At 43.1% G+C, this 19,195-nt stretch overlaps 1 protein-coding gene across 2 annotated transcripts in view; it reads right to left on the bottom strand.

The window, feature by feature from the left end:
• Window positions 1–19,195, bottom strand: part of SEC6 — a 98,636-nt gene that overhangs the window by 49,303 nt on the left and 30,138 nt on the right. For both annotated transcript variants that reach the window (XM_010267142.2, XM_010267143.2), the window contains exon 9: window positions 17,665–17,691. In XM_010267142.2, coding sequence (XP_010265444.1) covers window positions 17,665–17,691 — 27 coding nt within the window. The remainder of the gene's footprint in view (window positions 1–17,664; window positions 17,692–19,195) is intronic.

Here is a 19,195-nt window from a genome sequence, read left to right as displayed (position 1 = left end):
CATGCTATTTCTCAATAAACACAAGCAACATTTTAGGTCTTAGACTTGCTATATTGAAAATAGGAGCAATCTGTCATCATGGACCATGCCAGACCGGGCTGGGCTTAGCACCTATGACAAGGGGCTATAGCCTGGGCCCAGGCCTGAAATATAGTCTTGGGCTCAAGTCTATGCGGGTCCAAGCTGCACTTTGGGCCTACATCACTAAATACAATATATTTAATATATATAATAATTTACATTAATGTATAAAATATATATTATAATTTACATAAATATAAAATAATAGTATATATAATATTTTATGTGTCAGTTTATAATATTTATATATTATATATCATGTATTATAAAATAATATATGTAACATATAAATACATTGTAGATTTGTAGGCCGGACCAGGCCTGGGTGGGGCCTAAAGTGTTGGGCCTAGGCCGGGCCCAGAAATTTTCAGGCCAGGCTAGGTTTGTCAGCCAATCTAGAAATAATCACCCCTAATAGGAAAATTACGTGAACGAGAGATGGCTTTTGTGGAAGAATTTGGAGGACCTTTTATTGAAAGAGGAAATAAGTTGGAAGCAAAAATCAAGTGGATCAAGGAGGGAGATAGGAATACTATATTCTTTCATGTGTTGGCAAGTGGGAGGATAAGAAGAACTTTGTGTCAAAATTGGAGGTGAATGGGGTGAGTGTCTACCAACAGAGTGAGATTGCTCAAGCCTTTGTGGAACACTTCAAATCAATTTTTAAAAATCCTTTCAATGATAGAAATTGGATTGATGGGTTGGAGTGGCCTAAGTTATCAAAGGAGTCTAAGAGCTGGCTAGAAAGAAGATTTCATAGAGAAGAAATAATGAAAGCAATCTTTTCTATGGATAGAGCTAAAGCCCCTGGCCTTAATGGTTTTACTATGGCCTTCAACCAAGACTGGTGGGAGAAATTAAAAGATGATATCCAAAAGGTCTTTGATGAATTTTTGGAGAGGGGTGTGATTAACTTAGGTCTGAATTCAACCTTCATTGCTTTGATCCCGAAGAAAGCTAAGGCCTTGCATCTCAAAGATTCCAGACCAATTAGCGTGGTTAATAGCCTTTATAAAATCATTGCTAAGGTGCTTTTTCAAAGGATTAGGGTTGTACTCCCAATTGATTTAAAAGGCGTGCCTAGGCACACTGGTGAGGTGCATTTTAAGGTATGCACCTCGCCTAGGCCCTAGGCGCAGCCCTTTCAAAAGGCACACACCTGGTGCCTCAACCAGTTTCATTCGCTTCCCTTGCTCATCGAAGCTTCAAGAACCCCCTATTTGCTAATGTTGTTCATTCATTCATCCTAATAAAATATCTTCTCAAAAGGCAATTAAAATACAAAATCGTTATTTTTTGTGTGAGAACTAAGAATTTAAAACCCAAACATAGATTTGTTTGGGTTTGTCTCGAGGGGCGTGGCAAAAAGGCAACTTGTAGAATCAGGAATTTAATATCTTTTACATCACATTAGCTACTTGAAGTAATGCAATTGAGGAAAAAAAGAGATTGTGGATTTTACATTCTTGAAAATGTTTTATATGTTTGATTTTATTTTGAAATTTTCATTTGAATATGATTTACATGTAATATTTATGAATTTTAATTTTAGATAATAGGTTTTTTAAAACATTTATTTTAAATTTTAAGTTGATATTTTTTATTAATAGTATGATTAATATTTTTTGCATTTTTTTAATTTTTTGACTTTTTTTCATTTTTTAGCGTTTTTTGTATTTTTGCACCTTGCTTCAAAAAGGTGTACACCTCGCCTTGCACCTTGCGCCTTGCACTTTTAAAACACTAGTACTCCCTTTCATAGTCTTAGGGGGCTTTTGTTAAGGACGAGCCAATAACTGATCAAATTCTAATTGCTAATGAAAGTGTGGAGAATACGAAGGGAACTAGAAAGAAAGGGTGTTTGTCTATAAGTTCCATTTGGAAAAGGCAAATGATTTAGTTGATTGGATTTCTTAATGGATGTCATAGAAAGTTTTGGATTTGGTGACAAATGGTGCAGATGGATAATGGAGTGTGTTAAGACTAGTCATTACTCAATACCGATAAATGAGACAATGATATATCATTTCCTAGCCCTTTGAGGAATTAGACAAGGGGGCCCATAGACTCATAGATAGGGCAGATTCTAGAAGTTTAATAAAGGGTTGGAGGGTGGGGAGAGAAGAAGTACCATTTATTCACCTACAGTTTGTTGATGATACTATGTTATTTTGTGAAAAGGGTGAGCTTAGTTGGGTGAGAAACTTAAGGGCTATGGTGCAAATCTTTGAAAAAATGTCTAATCTAAAAATTAATTTTGATAACAGTTGCTTAGTGGGGATGAATATGGTTGAAAAAATGTCTAATCTAAAAATTAATTCTGGGTTGTCTTTTTTATGAGTGGCCTATGACTTACTTGGGTACCTTTGGGGGATAATCCGAGGAGTAGTAATTTTTGGAATCTTGTGATTGAACCTTTCACCAAGAGAGTGGCCTCATGGAAGTGCAATTACTTGTCCCTATGAGGATCACATTAATCAAATCTACAATAGCCAACTTACTTGTGTATTATTTGTCAGATTTTAGGATTCGGGCTGGGGTAAGTAGAAAATTAGAGAAGTTGATGAGGGAATTTTTATGGGAGCAAGGGGAAGAGAAGATGGATCATAAAGTAAATTGGGAAGTTGTTTGTAGATAATAAGAAGTATGGAGGGTTAGGTCTTGGTAATATCCAAGAGAGGAACATTGCATTGTTAGGCAATGGTTATGGAGATTGCCCTTGGATAGACATAAGTTGTGGATGAAGGTGATAATTAGTATTCATGGGCTTGCAGCCAGTGTTTTAAAAGGCATGGGAGGCATATGCCTGGAGGCATGCCTCTAGGCAAGGCGCCCCCAAAATGCTCTGAGGTGTATGCCAAATGCATTGACACCTCTGAGGCATACTCCTCAGGTGCAAGAGGCATGCGCCTCATGTGCCTCACACACACCTCATAAAAAGACAAAAAAAAAAGAGAGGGAAGGGAAAGAAAAAGAAAGAAACAGAAAAGAAATAAAAGAAAAGGGAAGGGAAGGAGAGAGAAGGGGAAAGAAAGTAGATCAAGGACTTTGCCCCCAAACCCCTTTTCCAACGAAGCCCAATTTGTTTTTTTAGAACCCCCCTTTCAGCTAGTGTTATGCATCTTCATTTTGCTTAATATAAAGCTTTTTATTAAAAACAAAGAAAAATGAGATCCCCCTTCTACTTGTTCCTCCTCCCCCTCCTCTTAAGGAGCCATAGGCTTGTGCTGCCTTGTGTTTGGGAAGCTTACACCTCTTAAGGATGCACATGTTAAGGTACCAGAGGGTGACAAGGTCCAAATCCTCCTAACCCTTTTTCCATCTTCCAAAAAACACCCCTTCCAGTTCCAGGCCTTGTATTGGATTCCTGACATTGCTTATTCCATACTCACGTAGCTCTCTTCTGAACCCCAAATCCCAGTCGTACTCAAAATTTGAATTAGATGGCACCATAAAACAGGAAATAGGCTCCTCCCTTCGGTTGGAGATGGCATAAAGAGAGGTGAGGTGTCTTTACTCTTTAGTGGTTGGTTGCTTGCCTAAACATGGTTCCGGAATTTAACACAAGTTCCAGAACTGGGACTATACCTGATATGTGGTAAGAAGAGAGGTAGAATGTCACAAATAGACTTCCAAGGAGAAGCTCTTGTAGCACTAGTAGCTGAAGTTCCAGAATCTAGCCATTAGTTGCAAGCAAAATTTTAAAACGCAAAGGTGTGATGTGAGGCATTCCACTACCTAGAGGCGTGAGGTGTAGTTCAGAATATTCAGCCCAGTGACAATAAGGGTTTTCTTTTCCAATTAAGGAGATTTGGAGTAAACCTGCTCTGCATAGGGTGGAATGGTGGATGGTCTGTGCTAGGAACTGTATCTGGAAAGAATTAATACTTGTGGTCTATTACAAAGAAAAAGACCTAATTGGTGCCTTTCCCCCATTAGTGCTCCCTCTGCAAAGTTAATGGTGGAACCCTCTGCCTAATGTACAAAGCCTGCCCGCTCCTACTTTCATAAGCTGGACAAAGAAGAGGGCAAGAATGTTTTGGAGGTAAACATGGGCAGCAGTCTATTGGACAATTTGGGAAGAGACGAACCACAGAACCTTTCTTGAAAGAGAAAGAAATAGAGAAGCTACCGTTGAAGCCATCACCATTGAGGTGGTCCATTGGATGAAATCATCAGATCTTTTCAAAGATATTTCTGGGGGTGAATTGAGAGGAATTGAAGTGAAGCAGTTGTTTCTTCCCCTTTTAAGGTGGTTAGGCCTTTTTCGATCCCAACCTCCTAGAGGATTTATAAAACTCAACTTTGATGGCAGCAATATAGGCAATCCAGGCCCATCTGGCATTGAAATAGTCTTTAGGAATGAGGAGGGAAATGTCATTGTAATCTACTCAGGCCCAATTGGAATAGGGAATTCCTTGAGGGCCAAAATTATGGTCGTCATGCAAAAAATTCAAAAGGCAAGGATCTGAAATCAGAATGTTATTAATTGAAGGTGATCCAAACTTTGTAATAAGCTGGATCCAAAAGGAAGAGGAGGCTAGATGGTGGTACTACATCTATGAGAAAAGAAAAGCCATGAAATTGTTACAAGGGATAGGTGTGACCTTTAATTGGGTCAAAAGAGACTAATGCTTTTGCTGAACACTTGCCAAACCAAGAGGTGGTGTCAAGACTGCTGGAACATACTAATAGAAGGCAGTTAATCAGTTCTACAAGAGGAGGCCACGTCAGCACAACTAACCATCCACTTGTAACAACTGTAACAGAAACTGTAACAGAAAGACGATCAAGATTGTAAAACTATAAGTAGTAGAGCAGAAAAGGAACAGGACATTGATTCTTTCAGCATTAAACTCTCTCTCTCTCTCTCTCTTCTTCCAAGAATTCAGGAGGTTGGCCCTGAGTTAGGCAGGTTCCTAACAATTTGGTATCAGAGCCAGCATGACCAACACAAGAAACACGTCAGTAGACACCCGAGTGGATCAGATGGAGGTAGAGATCTATCGAATGTCTTCAGATCTCAAAGAAATGAAGGAAGACTTCATTGCTCTCCTCCTTCGACTGGAGCAGGGGGCAACGAACATTGACAGAGGAAGCCAAGAAGAGTGCAACAATGAAAACAGCCGCAGAACAGAGGCGGCAACAAGAACAGCCAAAATCGACTTCCCCATCTTCTCAGGCGGCGACCCAACTCCGTGGATTCTCAGAGCCGAAAGGTATTTCGATTACCATGAAACACCGGGGCAAGATAGGGTAGCTCTGGCTTCTACGCATCTTGAAGGGGAAGCTATCCTCTGGTTTCAATGGTACCGAAGGGGGCACCCTCGTCAAACCTGGGCAGACTTCACAGACACCATGACTGTCCGTTTTGGATCATCTGGGTTCGAAGATCTTGATGAAAATTTTTTTTTTTATAAATAACACTTTCATTAAATCATCAGTAGCAAATTTACAGGAGGAAGACAAACACACTTATCTTCCAAGAGCCACAAAGAGCCTCATAAAAGGAAAAAAAGAAGAAAAAAATGCGACACTAAATTTACAGCTTAGCCCAAAACGGTGAATCCCTTTCTGCCCCTTGTTTAGCTAAGCCGTTAGCTAGGGAATTAGCCGATCTTTTAACCCAACATGTCTTAACTTCCATCTCCCGCACCAGCCATATGAATTTCCTCCTCTCATTGTTGTACTTCCATAAACCATTTTGATCTTTAGCCAGCCACCCTATCACCACCTCTGAATCCCCTTCAATTATGAGTTTCTTGATGTTCAACTCCTCAGCTTTCCGGATTCCTTCCATAACTGCAAAGATCTCAGCTCTAAGGGAGTCACCCACTCCAATTGGGCCTGAGAACATGGCAGAGATGACCCCATTTTCGTCCCTAAAAGCACCTCCAATCCCCGATTGCCCCGGATTTCCCCTACTGCATCCATCAAAGTTTAATTTCAAGAATCCACTAGGTGGGGGAGTCCAAGCCACATTCATTACTACCTTGGTCTATGTGCAATTTGCAATTTCACCCCACTTCCTCAACATGTCATCCACAGTGTAATCTGTGAATAGTTCCAAATATTTCAGCCACTGTACCGCCCTAATATGTATGACAGCCCTCGGATCTGCTGCTCCTCTTTGGGTTTCTGAAAATATCCTGGAGTTTCTTTCCTCCCACAATGTCCAACATACTGCAGCCCTTAGTCCTCTCTACATTATCCTTCCCCGTTTTATCTGCCACCTGAAAAAGGTAGGGGAGAAAAGGCCCTACAAGTCTGATGGGGGATTCCAACTGCATCCAAATAAGAAGGAAGCCCAATCCCAAATTGACCTTGCAAAGTGGCAAGACACCAGTAGGTGAAAACTAGTCTCCCCATCCGCTTTAGATAGGACACACCACTGAGGTGACAAGCAAGTATTGGGTCTCTTCTTTTGGAGTACATCACCAGTGTTGATTCTTTCCAAATAGGCTTCCCAACAAAAACTACCAACCCTAGGAGGTATTGCTTTGCACCAAACCTCACCAACAGGGAAAGGGGGGAAGGTAGGACTGGTGGACTGACTTAAGACTTTGAAGAACGAAGCACAAGAGAAGATGCCATTGGGGGTAGGTGTCCAAATTCTAGAATCTACCCTAGTGGGGTCTAAGACAACGTTATCAAGAAGTGCAATAAGGCTCGAAATACTGTCGAGGTCTGAGTCCCTCAAATCCCTTCTTAGACCCAAGTTCCACCCAATCCCAGAAGTGGAAGAGGACGGGGTGATGAAAGACGAGATCGGCTCATTTTTCAAATCAGAAAGAGCATACAAAGAAGGAAATTTATCCTTTAAAGGGGCGCTCCCCACCCAGGTTTGTTCCCAAAATTTTATGGAGTTACCGGAAATCAAGTCATACCTGATATTAGGGGAGAAAACTGGTAGCAGGTCATGAATGGGTTTCCAAGGAGAATTGTTTGTGGTCCTAGCTCTGATTCCAGCGTCCCATCCATTATGCTCCAGCCCATGTATACTTGCCACTATTCTAGCCCATAGCTTCTCCTTCTCCATAGGGAACCCCCACAACCACTTCCCCAACAGAGTCATATTCCTTCTCCCGATACTCCCAAGCCCTACGCCACCACAAGACTTACTCCTACATACTATCTCCCAGCTAACTTTGTGATCCCTCTTCTTCTCTCATGGCTCCCACAAGAAATCTCTCATAAGCTTCTCTAATTTGTTAGCAACCTTCACTGGGATTTTAAACACCGATAGGAAAAAGATGGGTAAGTAAGCAAGCGTGGCCTTAATTAGTGTAATTCTCCCACCGAGAGAGAGGTAGTTCTTTTTCCAGGATACCAGTCTTTTTTCAAACCTTTCCACCACCGGGTTCCAAAAGCTCTCTCTCATGGGATTATCACCTAATGGCAACCCTAAGTAGTTCAAAGGCCACCCCGAACCTTCACACCCCAACACTTCAGCACTCTCCCTGAGCTCTCCCTCCTCCAAGTTCACCCCCACTATACAACTTTTCCCAAGGTTAACCTTCAAGTTAGACATTTGCTCAAACAGTTGTATTACCAACTTCAAGTTCTTGATAAAGCTCACATTACCGCCATCACAAAATAGAATCGTGTCATCAGCAAACTATGAGTGAGGGGGGTTTCCCACCTCCCAACTCTCCAGCCTCTAATGAGCCCCCTAGAATCTGCTCTGTGAATCAGTTTCCCCAAAACCTCCGCAATTAGAATGAACAAGAAAGGGGACAGGGGGTCTCCTTGTCTTATACCCCTACTGGCTGGAAAGAAATCTACCACTGTCCCATTCACTAGCACTGAATAATGACAACTCCTGACACAACCCATGATCCACTTGCACCATCTAGCCCCAAACCCAAATTTAGTCAAAACTCTCCTCAAGAAATCCCAGTCCACCAAGTCATAAGCCTTTTCCAAGTCCAACTTACAAACCACTCCCTTCTTCTTATCCCTCTTAAAGTTCTCCTCACTCTCATTAGCAATTAAAATCTAATCAGTAATTTGTCTTCCACTCAGAAAGGTTCCTTGATAGTGTGCAATGATATCGGGCAATACCTTCTTCATCCTCAAAGACAACATTTTTGCAATGATCTTATACAAGCTATTAACCACGCTAATTGGCCAAAAATCTTTCGGGTGGGATGCATCTTTCTTTTTTGGAATTAAGGCTATAAATGTAGAGTTCACACCCAGATTGACAATTCCTCTCCTGAAAAACTCCTCAAACACCCGCAAGAGATCATCTTTCAAGATATCCCAACAGTCCTGATAAAAATCCATTGTGAACCCATCCGGCCCTAGAGCTTTTGTTCTATCCATAGAAAGCACAGCCTCCTTGATCTCTTCTAGAGTAAAGCTTCTTTCCAACCTTCTCCTGTTCTCCACCCCTACATCTGGCCAGTCCAAACCTTCTACCCACACCCTTCTACTCACAGGCCTTCTTAGAATAGATTTGAAGTGCTCCACACAGGCCCTGGCAATCTCCTCTTGTTGTACTAACTCGACTCCATCTACTACCAATTTGTAGATAAAGTTCTTCCTTCTCCTGCCATCTGCTAGAGAATAGAAATACCTAGTGTTTCTGTCTCCCTCTTGCAACCACTTACACCGAGATTTTTGCCTCCAGCTAATTTCCTCCTTGTGCAGATAATCCTCTAGCTGTCTTCTCAAATCTCTCTTGAAATCATTGTCTTCCTCTCCAAATTCTCCCCTTTCTTCTTTAGAGTCAAGGCTTTCAATCTTATCCATCAGATCTCCCTTTCTTTCTTCTATCCTCCCAAATTCCATCAAGTTCCACTCCTTGATTCTTGCTTTCAAGAATTGTAGTTTCTTATGAAATCTCATCCCCTCCCATTCCACCAGTGGGTTACAGTCATGCCGCCACTCCCTCACGTTGTTAGTAAACCCTGGATGAAGTAACCACATATTTTCAAATCTAAAGGGGGTAGTACCTCACACCCTTGGGAGAGCTCTAGAAGCCAAGGTTCCCCAATATTCTTCTCAATCCAAAGAGGACAGGAATCTATCCAGTTTAAAGCAAATGGGTCTAGATTGGAGATTTGACCATGTAAATGTCTTATGGGCTAGGGGAATCTCTTTAAGCTCAAAGGCATCCACAAAACTGTTAAACTTCCTCATGCTTTTTGTCACCCTCTAGTTAACCTTATTGGACACCTCCGAGAATCTGATCACATTGAAATCCCCACCCATGCAACAAGGCCCATCCCACAACCCTCTAACATCAGCCAATTCCTTCCATAACTCCTCACTCTCTCTCTATAGTCATTCGGTCCGTAAACATTTGTGAGCACCCATGTATAGTCATCCTCTTGCTACTTAAACTTCATAGACACCGAGTACTTTCCAATCAACTCCTCCAGGCCTTCCACCACACCCTTCTTCCACATTGTTACAATCCCCCCGAAAGCACCCCACGAGGGAGCAGCCACCCAGCTAATTCCCCTGGATTTCCATACACTCCTTGCCCATTTATCATTAAACTCCATTCTCTTAGACTCTTGTAGCATCACAATGTCTAGGTCACACTATCTTATTACCTCTTTTATTGTCGCCCTCTTCCTTGCACTCCCAATTCCCCTCACATTCCAACTAAGAATCTTCATTCCGCTTCTTTTTAAACCCCTTGCCACCTACCACTACTTTCCCCTTACCTTCTGTCTCCCTTTACCCCGAGCCTCTTGTCTCCTTCTACATCTCTCTTCAATCTCTCTACTTCACTCAATCTCCTATTCTTTATTCTGATCTTCTCCTTTCTCTTCTGTAAGTTTTCTTTCAGCACATTCAAATCTTTCAACCTACAACCTAGCTTCCCTACAAATTCTGCTATCATGTCTTCTCTCACCGAGTCCACCAGCCCTACCCTTCCTACAAAATCCCCTCCATCTCTATCCACCTGCCCTTTCTTCCTCTCCTCTAGTCCCACCCCTATTCTTTCTTCTCCATCCACCCTCCCTTTCCTATTACCTCCCTCCAACCCTGCTCTCTCCCCGTAGTCCTCTCCATCTCTACCCTCATTCCTTTCCCTCCTCTCCACTAACCCCTCCCCTCTTCCTACCTCCCCTTCCCTTCTCCAGATCAGCTCTCCTTCCACTTTCTTAAGCACTCTTTCAATAATTTCCCATACTTATTCACTCCTAAACCTTCCTTCCGGCACCTTCCCACCTTCCTTCCTTCCGGTCTCTCCCTCCTTGGAGAGCCCGTCTGCTGGCTCGGCTACATATTCATGGGCTACAGGACATGGAACAGGAACGGAATCTAGAACCAAAGACACAGGAGACACATTAGTAGCACAAACCGAAATCACTTGGTTACCTGGGACTGATGGACAAGCTGGAAAAGGACTGCTCCCTGCCTCCCTCTCTTGTTCCAAAGGTTGGTAAATATTTATCTCCCTGAGTTGGTCGGGAAGTACTTCTGTCCTTTGGTCACCCTGGTGATCTTTCCACTCTACCCCTGGTTCACCCCTTGATGGTGTGTTCTTGCTCTGCTTCCGGTTCTCCCGGTCTGCCCCTTCTGATACTCCTTGCACACTTTGTGGTCTTGGGAATGAGTTGAACCGCTTACCATCGTCACCCTGAAATAGACTTGCAATATTCCACCCATCCATGTCACCTGCAGCGCAACTGCCTTCATCGTTTGCTCTGCCCACACTAGTACCATCAACCAAACAGTCCTCTGAATCTTCATCACCTTCACTGCACTGCGCCCAGCCTTCATCCTTCTCTTCCTTCTCTTTAGATCTTCCCCTAACATAACTTGGCTTCGGCTTCTCTGAGGAGCGTCGCAACGGGTTAACTCCTTCAGCCTTCGTCGGGAAACCCACTGCAGATCGAGCTTCTTCTCTGTTTTCCGGCGCTGCACGCGTTCCCCCCCTGTCGCGCGACTAGGGATGATGGTAGACCATTAACATCGTCTATCTTAGTTGTGTCCCCAGTCACGTGAGTTATTAAAGGCTCACGCGCCTTCTTAAAACACTGGAACAGGCCCGCTGACCCAAATGTGCCTTTAAACGCACCCAAAATGTTTCGAATGGGCTTTTGCTTTGGCCCATTCTTAAGCCACCGCGACCTCATGTGACTTTTAAAAGGGTCATACACATCCGACCCCAGGCTCGGTTTGGTTTTATCCGGTCTAGATCCAGTTCTTCCTTGGACCGGCTCCTTTTCCTTGTTCAAACAGGTCAAGTTGGCGCCGGTTACAACCTGTGCAAAAGACCTACCACCCTCCAGACTGTTCACTGGTCCCACACGCATAAAACCCACCCCCTGAATGCTACCCTTTTGTTTCTCCAGCCTTTGTTTTTCCATTTTTGAGAAAGTTCTTTTCTTGTTTGAATCAACCAATCCCTTCTTGCCACGCAGTACTTCTTCTTCAACCTTCTCATCTCCCTCCCTACGAGCCTCCTTCCAGAGCACCGATTCAAAGGATGAGGCCAACCATACTGAATAGCAAAGCCCTTCAACTAGCACCTCAACCTTTCGAGGAATCTCCTCAGGTTTTACACCTTCTCATCTCCCTCCCTACGAGCCTCCTTCCAGAGCACCAATTCAAAGGATGAGGCCAACCACACTGAATAGCAAAGCCCTTCAACTAGCACCTCAACCTTTCGAGGAATCTCCTCAGGTTTTACACCTTCTCATCTCCCTCCCTACGAGCCTCCTTCCAGAGCACCAATTCAAAGGATGAGGCCAACCACACTGAATAGCAAAGCCCTTCAACTAGCACCTCAACCTTTCGAGGAATCTCCTCGGGTTTTACACCATTCAATAAAATGGAGGCTGAACAAAGGTCTCCCCAAAAGGCACCTCCTAAAGATCCTCCACACATCAAAGCAATGGCTTCAGCAACTTCCTGCTTCCACAAGCTAAAGGGAAGGCCTAAGAGACGCACCAGCACTCCATCTTCAACAAAGAAATCTTTGGAGTTTGATCCTGGACACCATCTTGATACTGTGATGTTTCCAAGATCAGCTTGGATATTTAATGCCTCAACTTCTACTCTATTATCAAGCAGATCCAGCACAGCCTTATCCTTCTCAAAGGGTGTTAAAATAAACGTACTCTTCAGCTTTAAACTTGCTGTTAATAGATCTGCAACTTTCCTCCAGTCTAGTATATGAGCTGAAGCTTTAACTATCAGCTTACTTTCCCAATCTCCTCTCTGTATGTTTACTCCCATTCTGTATTTGCCTGCCCCAGCTGTCACTAATAGAGTCTCTTGCTTATTATTTCTCACCAGACTAGTAGAAGTGCTTAAATTCCTTTTTACTGTTACTTCTCTTTTAGCACCCAAGCGTTGCAGCAGTTCACATAAGACCCCATGAACTGCCTTCCAGCCCTGACTCTTCCTTCCTTCAGGTAGGCAGACCATCTGCTTTCTTCCCTTGCCAAAAAATTCTGTCAAAGAAATGAAATAACCTTTAAGGTTTCTCTTACATTCTACAACAAACCTTCTTCCAGTTTCTAAGAGAAACTCTTTCCAACAATTTTGTTTGCCTTTGTTACTTGCACCTTCTACAAACTCCTTGAACCCTTCTATTACCCTCAACCCTTCTAACAGCACCATCCCTCTCTTTGCTTCCCTGATCTTCAAGCTCAGCTGACCATTTAATCTCAGCTCCTCAAATAGCAGCTCCTTAGTTTCAATCTTCAAGGCTTTTCTCCAACGGCCTACCTCTGCAAACTCTCCCATCTCTACAAACTCTCCCACAACTCCCACAAACTCTAATCAGAAAGTATCAATACCAACATTCAGAACCATGACTAAGTTCTTGAAGAAATAAATCTAGGAGTTTCCCAACTATGGTATTACCAGGACTATACAACCTCCTAAAATCTCTAGGGAGTTAGACTACCTTACCACATGAGTAAGTCCCCCTCTTCTAAAACAAAACAAGACAAAGAAAACAACAAATGAGAAAAGGAATACCAGATGGAGTTCGAAAGGCTGGCCGTGAGAGTCCAAGGGTGGATGGAGAAGGCGTTGGTGGGAAGCTTCGTCCGTAGCCTAAAAGAAGAACTGTGACTGGAAGTGAAAGCGATGCAGCCCACTTCGGTCATCAATGCGGCAGCACTAGCCAGATTGTATGAGGGCAAGTTCAGTCAAGCAAGAAAGGTGCAGCGACCATGGGGTCCAGGAGCAAGGAGCAAGAAAGGACGACAGCACCAGACAAGGAGGAAGGAGTACTGGGCCCAGGTCCATTGGTTCCTTTCAAACGGCTGACCTGGGCAGAGATGCAAGCCCGCAGAGACAAAGGTCTCTGTTACAACTACGAAGAGAAATTTGGGCCGGGCCATCGCTGCAAGAAACAACAAGCGTTTCTCCTCCAAATAGATGCCGAAGAGGAAGACGACATCACCAGTTGTGGAGAATCTAACCCAAGGTGGGAAATATAATCCAATGGCACGCCTAAAATATCCTTACAAGCCCTTACGGGACTTGCGTCCCCTCAGACAATGAGAGTTGCAGGGCTAGTCCTAGGACGCCAAGTGTCAATCCTCATAGACAGTGGCAGCTCCCTTAACTTCATAACTCAAGTCTTGGTGGATAAAATGGGACTTCCAGTTCAACCAACAACGGCCTTTACGGTTCATGTGGCCAACGGTAACAGCCTATCTTGCAATAGCATTTGCATGGGCCTACCACTAAAGATTCAGGGTCATCAGTTTGCGGTGGACGTATATCCTCTCCATCTCAGTGGAGCGGACGTGGTGCTAGGCATTCAATGGTTAAGACAGTTAGGACCCGTGGTCTATGACTGGGCCCGTCTCACCATGGACTTCACATCAGGAAACTCTACAGTCCATCTACAAGGGCAAACATGCAAGGGCCCAAGGCCCATCAGTCTTGCAACACTGACAAAGCAAAGAGGAGATCCAAATCAGCCCATATTCATGCACATGGACTCAAATTGGACCAGGCCATCCTTAGCTAACAGCAGCCCAGATGGGCCTAGAGACTTCCAAAGCTGCCTACAACAACTCCTTCAGCACTATGGCAACGTGTTCAAAGAACCCCGAGGACTGCCACCATGCCAGGAGCATGACCACCGCATCCCCCTCATGGCGGGATCAGCCCCGACCAATGTAAGACCCTACCGATACCCTTACTTTCAGAAATCTGAAATTGAGAAGCAAGTTCAAGATATGCTTAAGCAAGGGATAATACAGCCCAGTCACAGCCCATTCTCTTCACCGGTACTATTAGTCAAGAAAAAGGATGGGACGTGGCGGTTTTGTATTGATTACAGAGCCCTTAACAGCATCACCATTAAAGACCGATTCCCGATACCAGTCATTGATGAGCTGCTTGATGAACTCAGTCAAGCCACCATATTCTCAAAACTGGATTTATGAGCTGGGTATCATCAAATAAGGGTACATAGGGAGGATGTTCACAAAACAGCTTTCAAGACACACGATGGCCACTACGAGTTCCGGGTCATGCCATTTGGGCTGACCAATGCTCCAGCCACATTTCAAGCATTGATGAATGACATATTCCGACCATATTTATGTAAGTTCATCCTTGTTTTCTTTGATGATATATTGGTCTACAGCCCCAATTGGGAGGAACAATTGAACCATCTATAGGTCACCCTTGCAACACTTGAGGCCCACCAGCTGTTCGCTAAAGAGTCCAAGTGCTCCTTTGGACAAAACCAAGTTCACTACTTGGGACATGTTGTAGAAAAGGGGACTGTAGCGGCTGACCCAAATAAAATCTCCAGTATACTGGGCTGGCCGCAACCCAAATGTGTGAAAGAATTGAGGACCTTCTTGGGACTGTCTGGGTACTACCGCCGCTTCATCAAAAACTACGGCCTAATAGCTACCCCATTGACCCAATTGCTGAAACAAGACGCTTTTAACTTGTCAAACTAGGCCCAACAAGCTTTTGAGCAATTGAAACAGGTAGTTGCGAGTCCTCCAACATTAGCACTGCCCGATTTCACAAAAGATTTCATCATTGAGTGTGATGCCTCCGGTCAAGGCGTTGGGGCTGTTCTCATGCAAGAGAGGCGACCACTAGCCTTTTTCAGCAAGGCCTTAACATCACAAAAGTGGGCCAAATCAGTTTATGAGCGAGAATTAATAGCAATAGTCTTAGCAGTCCAACGTTGGCGATCCTACTTGAACGGTGGATGGTTCACAATTCGGACCGACCATCAAAGTCTTGAGTTCTTATTGGATCAATCAGTTCTATCCCCGGAACAGCAACGCTGGATATCCAAGCTACTAGGGTACGACTACAGAATTGAATACAAAGCAGGGGCTGCTAACCAAGTGGCGGACGCCCTCTCACAGCACCCACAATCATTTCAGTTACTAGTATCTTCCCCAACTTCTCCACTCCTGGATCTACTGCAAAAAGAAGCCCAATCCCATAAGGAGTTACAGCAGTTGAAGGCCCAAGTATTGGCAAATCCCTCGCTACACCCCGGGTACACAATAAAGAATGATCTACTCTTCTTCAAAGGACGCCTGGAGATCCCAGCAGCCTCTGCTCATCTCAGGAAGCTCCTGGAATTATTCCATGCCTCACCCACGGGTGGCCACTCCGGCATCCTACGAACACGAAAGCACATCGCCACACAATTTCATTGGAAAGGCATGCATACATCTATCCAGAACTTCATAGCCGGGTGTGCAGTATGCCAACAAAACAAGTCAGCCACTACAACACCAGCAGGCCTCTTGCAACCACTCCCAATACCAACCCAAGTCTAGGATGATATATCAATGGATTCCATCATGGAATTGCCTGTTTCTGACGGCAAAACAGTTACAGTTGCTGAATTATTCCTTCGGGAAATTGTGCGCCTACATGGGCTCCCCAGCTCAATTGTATCAGACAGGGACCCTATCTTTATGAGTCGTTTCTGGGCTGAGCTTTTCCGCCTACATGGGGTTAAACTATTCAAGTCAACTAGCTACCACCCCCAATCTGATGGACAGACAGAGGCGGTTAACAAGAGTCTCGAAACATATCTAAGATGCTTCACGGGAGATCGACCAAGACAATGGATGAAGTGGATCCACTGGGCCGAATGGTGGTACAAAACCACTTTCCATAGCGTCGCGGGGATGACAGCCTTCAGAGCTTTATATGGTCGGAACCCTCCCCCTCTACTTCCTTATGAAAAAGGAAGCACCACAGTAGCGGCCGTTGAAGAACAGCTAACGCAACGGGATGAGGTGCTAAGGGAACTGAGACATCATCTCTTACAGGCACAGCAATGGATGAAGCACACCTATGATAAACACCACAAGAATGTCCAATATGAAGTAGGTTATTGGGTGTTTCTCAAATTACAACCTTTCAGGCAGATTTCAATTGCAAACCGACAGTGGAACAAACTCAGCCCACGCTATTTTGGCCCATTTAAAATCCTGGAGAGAATAGGATCAGTGGCCTATAAACTGGACCTTCCAGCAACATCCAAACTGCACCCTGTATTCCATATCTCCTTACTGAAGGAGGGGCAGAAGTCAGGAGTCATTACAAGTGCGACCCTTCCCATATTTTCAGAAGAAGGACAAGTGCAGACTGAGCCAGCCCGCATCATTGATTTCAGATGGGTGCGCAGGGGAGGCAGAGTCATACCAGAGGCATTAGTTGGTTGGTCTAACCTTCCGGAAGAGGATGCAACCTGGGAATTCTACTTAGATCTGCAATCAAATTTTCCTACATTAGACCTTGAGGGCAAGGTCGCTCTAAAGGAAGGGGGGATTGTCAAGACTGCTGGAACAGACCAACAGAAGGCAGTTAATCAGTTTTACAAGAGGAGGCCACATCAGCACAACTAACCATCCACTTGTAACAACTGTAACAGAAACTGTAACAGAAAGACAATCAAGATTGTAAAACTATAAGTAGTAGAGCAGAAAAGGAATAGGAAATTGATTCTTTCAGCATTAAACTCTCTCTCTCTCTCTTTTTCCTCTCCCTTCTTCCAAGAATTCAGGAGGTTGGCCCCACGAAGAGCCCTGAGTTAGGCAGGTTCCTAACAGGTGGGAAGGAATAGTTTATTTTGGGCTATGTTGTAATTGAATTTTCTGTTGGTTAAGGCTAAGAGAGTTTATCTCTCCCCCTTTCTTTCTTTATCCATTGTACTAAGTTTCTTCCTAATTAATGAATTTGATTCTGTTATTGATCAAAAAATAAAAAGCCTCTCCAGAAAATAAAATATATAGTGAGGTGCCTCTAAGGAGTTTGCAGATAATCTTGCCAATTATTTGGGTAGGGATTGTTTCACTTTCTCTTCACAAGACATTTTATTTAAGTCCCTTCTTTTCATTTGTTTCAGATTGGTATCCTTTTGTGTACTCTGTCACTCTTGACTTTTCTTCTAATTCAGTATCTCTATTATTTACCAAACAAAATTATGCAAAGTTCCTCATTATTTCTAGCCTAAATCGGTATCATTGCCATGACTGTTGCCTCATGAATTTTAAAAATATTTTGCATAGATTAACAAAATAATACACTTCAACAGAAAATTCAAACCTAAATAACTCTCCAAACAAGGAATGGTTGTGCAATGGATCATACCTCATTGCTCGAACCAATGTCTGTGGGCTGCAGAAATCACAAAAACCGGCATCAGATGCTTGCAATATAATGCAAAGAAACTCATAAGAATTAAGATAAAGAAACATGAACAACATAGACATACATATCTATAAACAAGAACTGAAATAGACATGCGAATATATTTTTCCAAAGTAAAATAAAAATTTATTAAAAGAAATGAGAAAGTAATGCAGAGAATATATGAAAAGGATGATGAGGTGTTTGAGTTAATTGTCATTATTCTACACAAATCAATGGAGTTTTGAACAACTTCTTCAAGGCCAAAAGAGAGCTTAGACAAGGGGATTCATTATCCACATTCTTGTTTGCCCTACTAGAAAATATACTTAGTAAACTTATCTCCAGGGAAGATAGATTCGAACTACTTAAAGGGTGGAGGGTTGGTAGAGAGGAGGTGATAGTTACTCATCTCTAGTTTGAAAATGATTTAATACTCTTCTATGAGGGTAGGGATAAGAGGGTGCAAGAAATCTCCAGCTTCTTCTGAGAGGTTTTGAGAGAATATCAAACATGAAAATCAATTTGGGGAAGGGGTTGGGAATGGGGAGAATTACTTTAGGAATTCTTCCTTGTCAAGTGGCTATTGACATTCCCACTAGACTTAAATGAACAATGGCACAAAGTTATCAAAAGCATACATGGATGGGGTGGAGATTAGTAAGTTTGATTTTGTTTTGATCACTAGGTTTTCTTCGGCCTCTTCTTGGAAACCCATCTCAAGCATATTGAGTTCCTTTCTTTGGTACATTAGGTATGTTTTAGATGGGAACAAAACTAGACTCTAGGAAGACCACTAGTAGGGAGATAAAACTTTTAAAAGTCAAATACCGTAACATCTACTCTCTCTCTCCTTCAACAAAAACAAAATTGTACTTTATTGGGTTACTTCATATTCTGCTATATTCTCTAGACTTGGGTTTTAGAAGAGGACATAGTTTTCAAGGCACAAAGGTAAGGCTAGGTAACAGGGGAGTGCCTTGTTTCCAAGGCAATGGAATTTTTTTCAAATAAAAACAATTAATCCTGGGTTATTCCCTAGGTTCCATGACAACCGACAACCAAGTTGTAGGCTTTTTCTATTCCCTGGGTTATTCCCTCCCCAACCTTGAAAGCCACCCCTTTGGCAAACAAGTTGTAGGCTTTTTCTATTCCCTTCTACATAGAACAGTTGTAGGACATGTTTATTGTTCTGATCTCCTAGCAACTTGTCCTTGAACCAAATATTGCTTCCACCAGTTGTCCGGCTCAACAATATAACACCAAAACCACTTAACAAGAAAAGCCCCATTGACCAGATTTAGCCTCCTTACCTCCTTATACCCATTATTACTACTTCATGTACTTCTTCAGTACTTTTCTACTTGTACTTTAATATACTCATGTACACCAGAGGTCCAGAAATTAGACAATAAATTACAGCATGTGCTCCAATAAATTATCCAAACACTAAGCAACACTAAAAAATTGTCTGAACACTGGATCCTTTCAA

This window comes from Nelumbo nucifera, chromosome 8 (assembly GCF_055504915.1).
Source record: "Nelumbo nucifera cultivar China Antique chromosome 8, China Antique-T2T, whole genome shotgun sequence".
NCBI classification, from domain to species: domain Eukaryota; kingdom Viridiplantae; phylum Streptophyta; class Magnoliopsida; order Proteales; family Nelumbonaceae; genus Nelumbo; species Nelumbo nucifera.
Note: the sequence above shows the minus strand (reverse complement) of the source record. Positions and strands in the feature narration are given on the sequence as shown.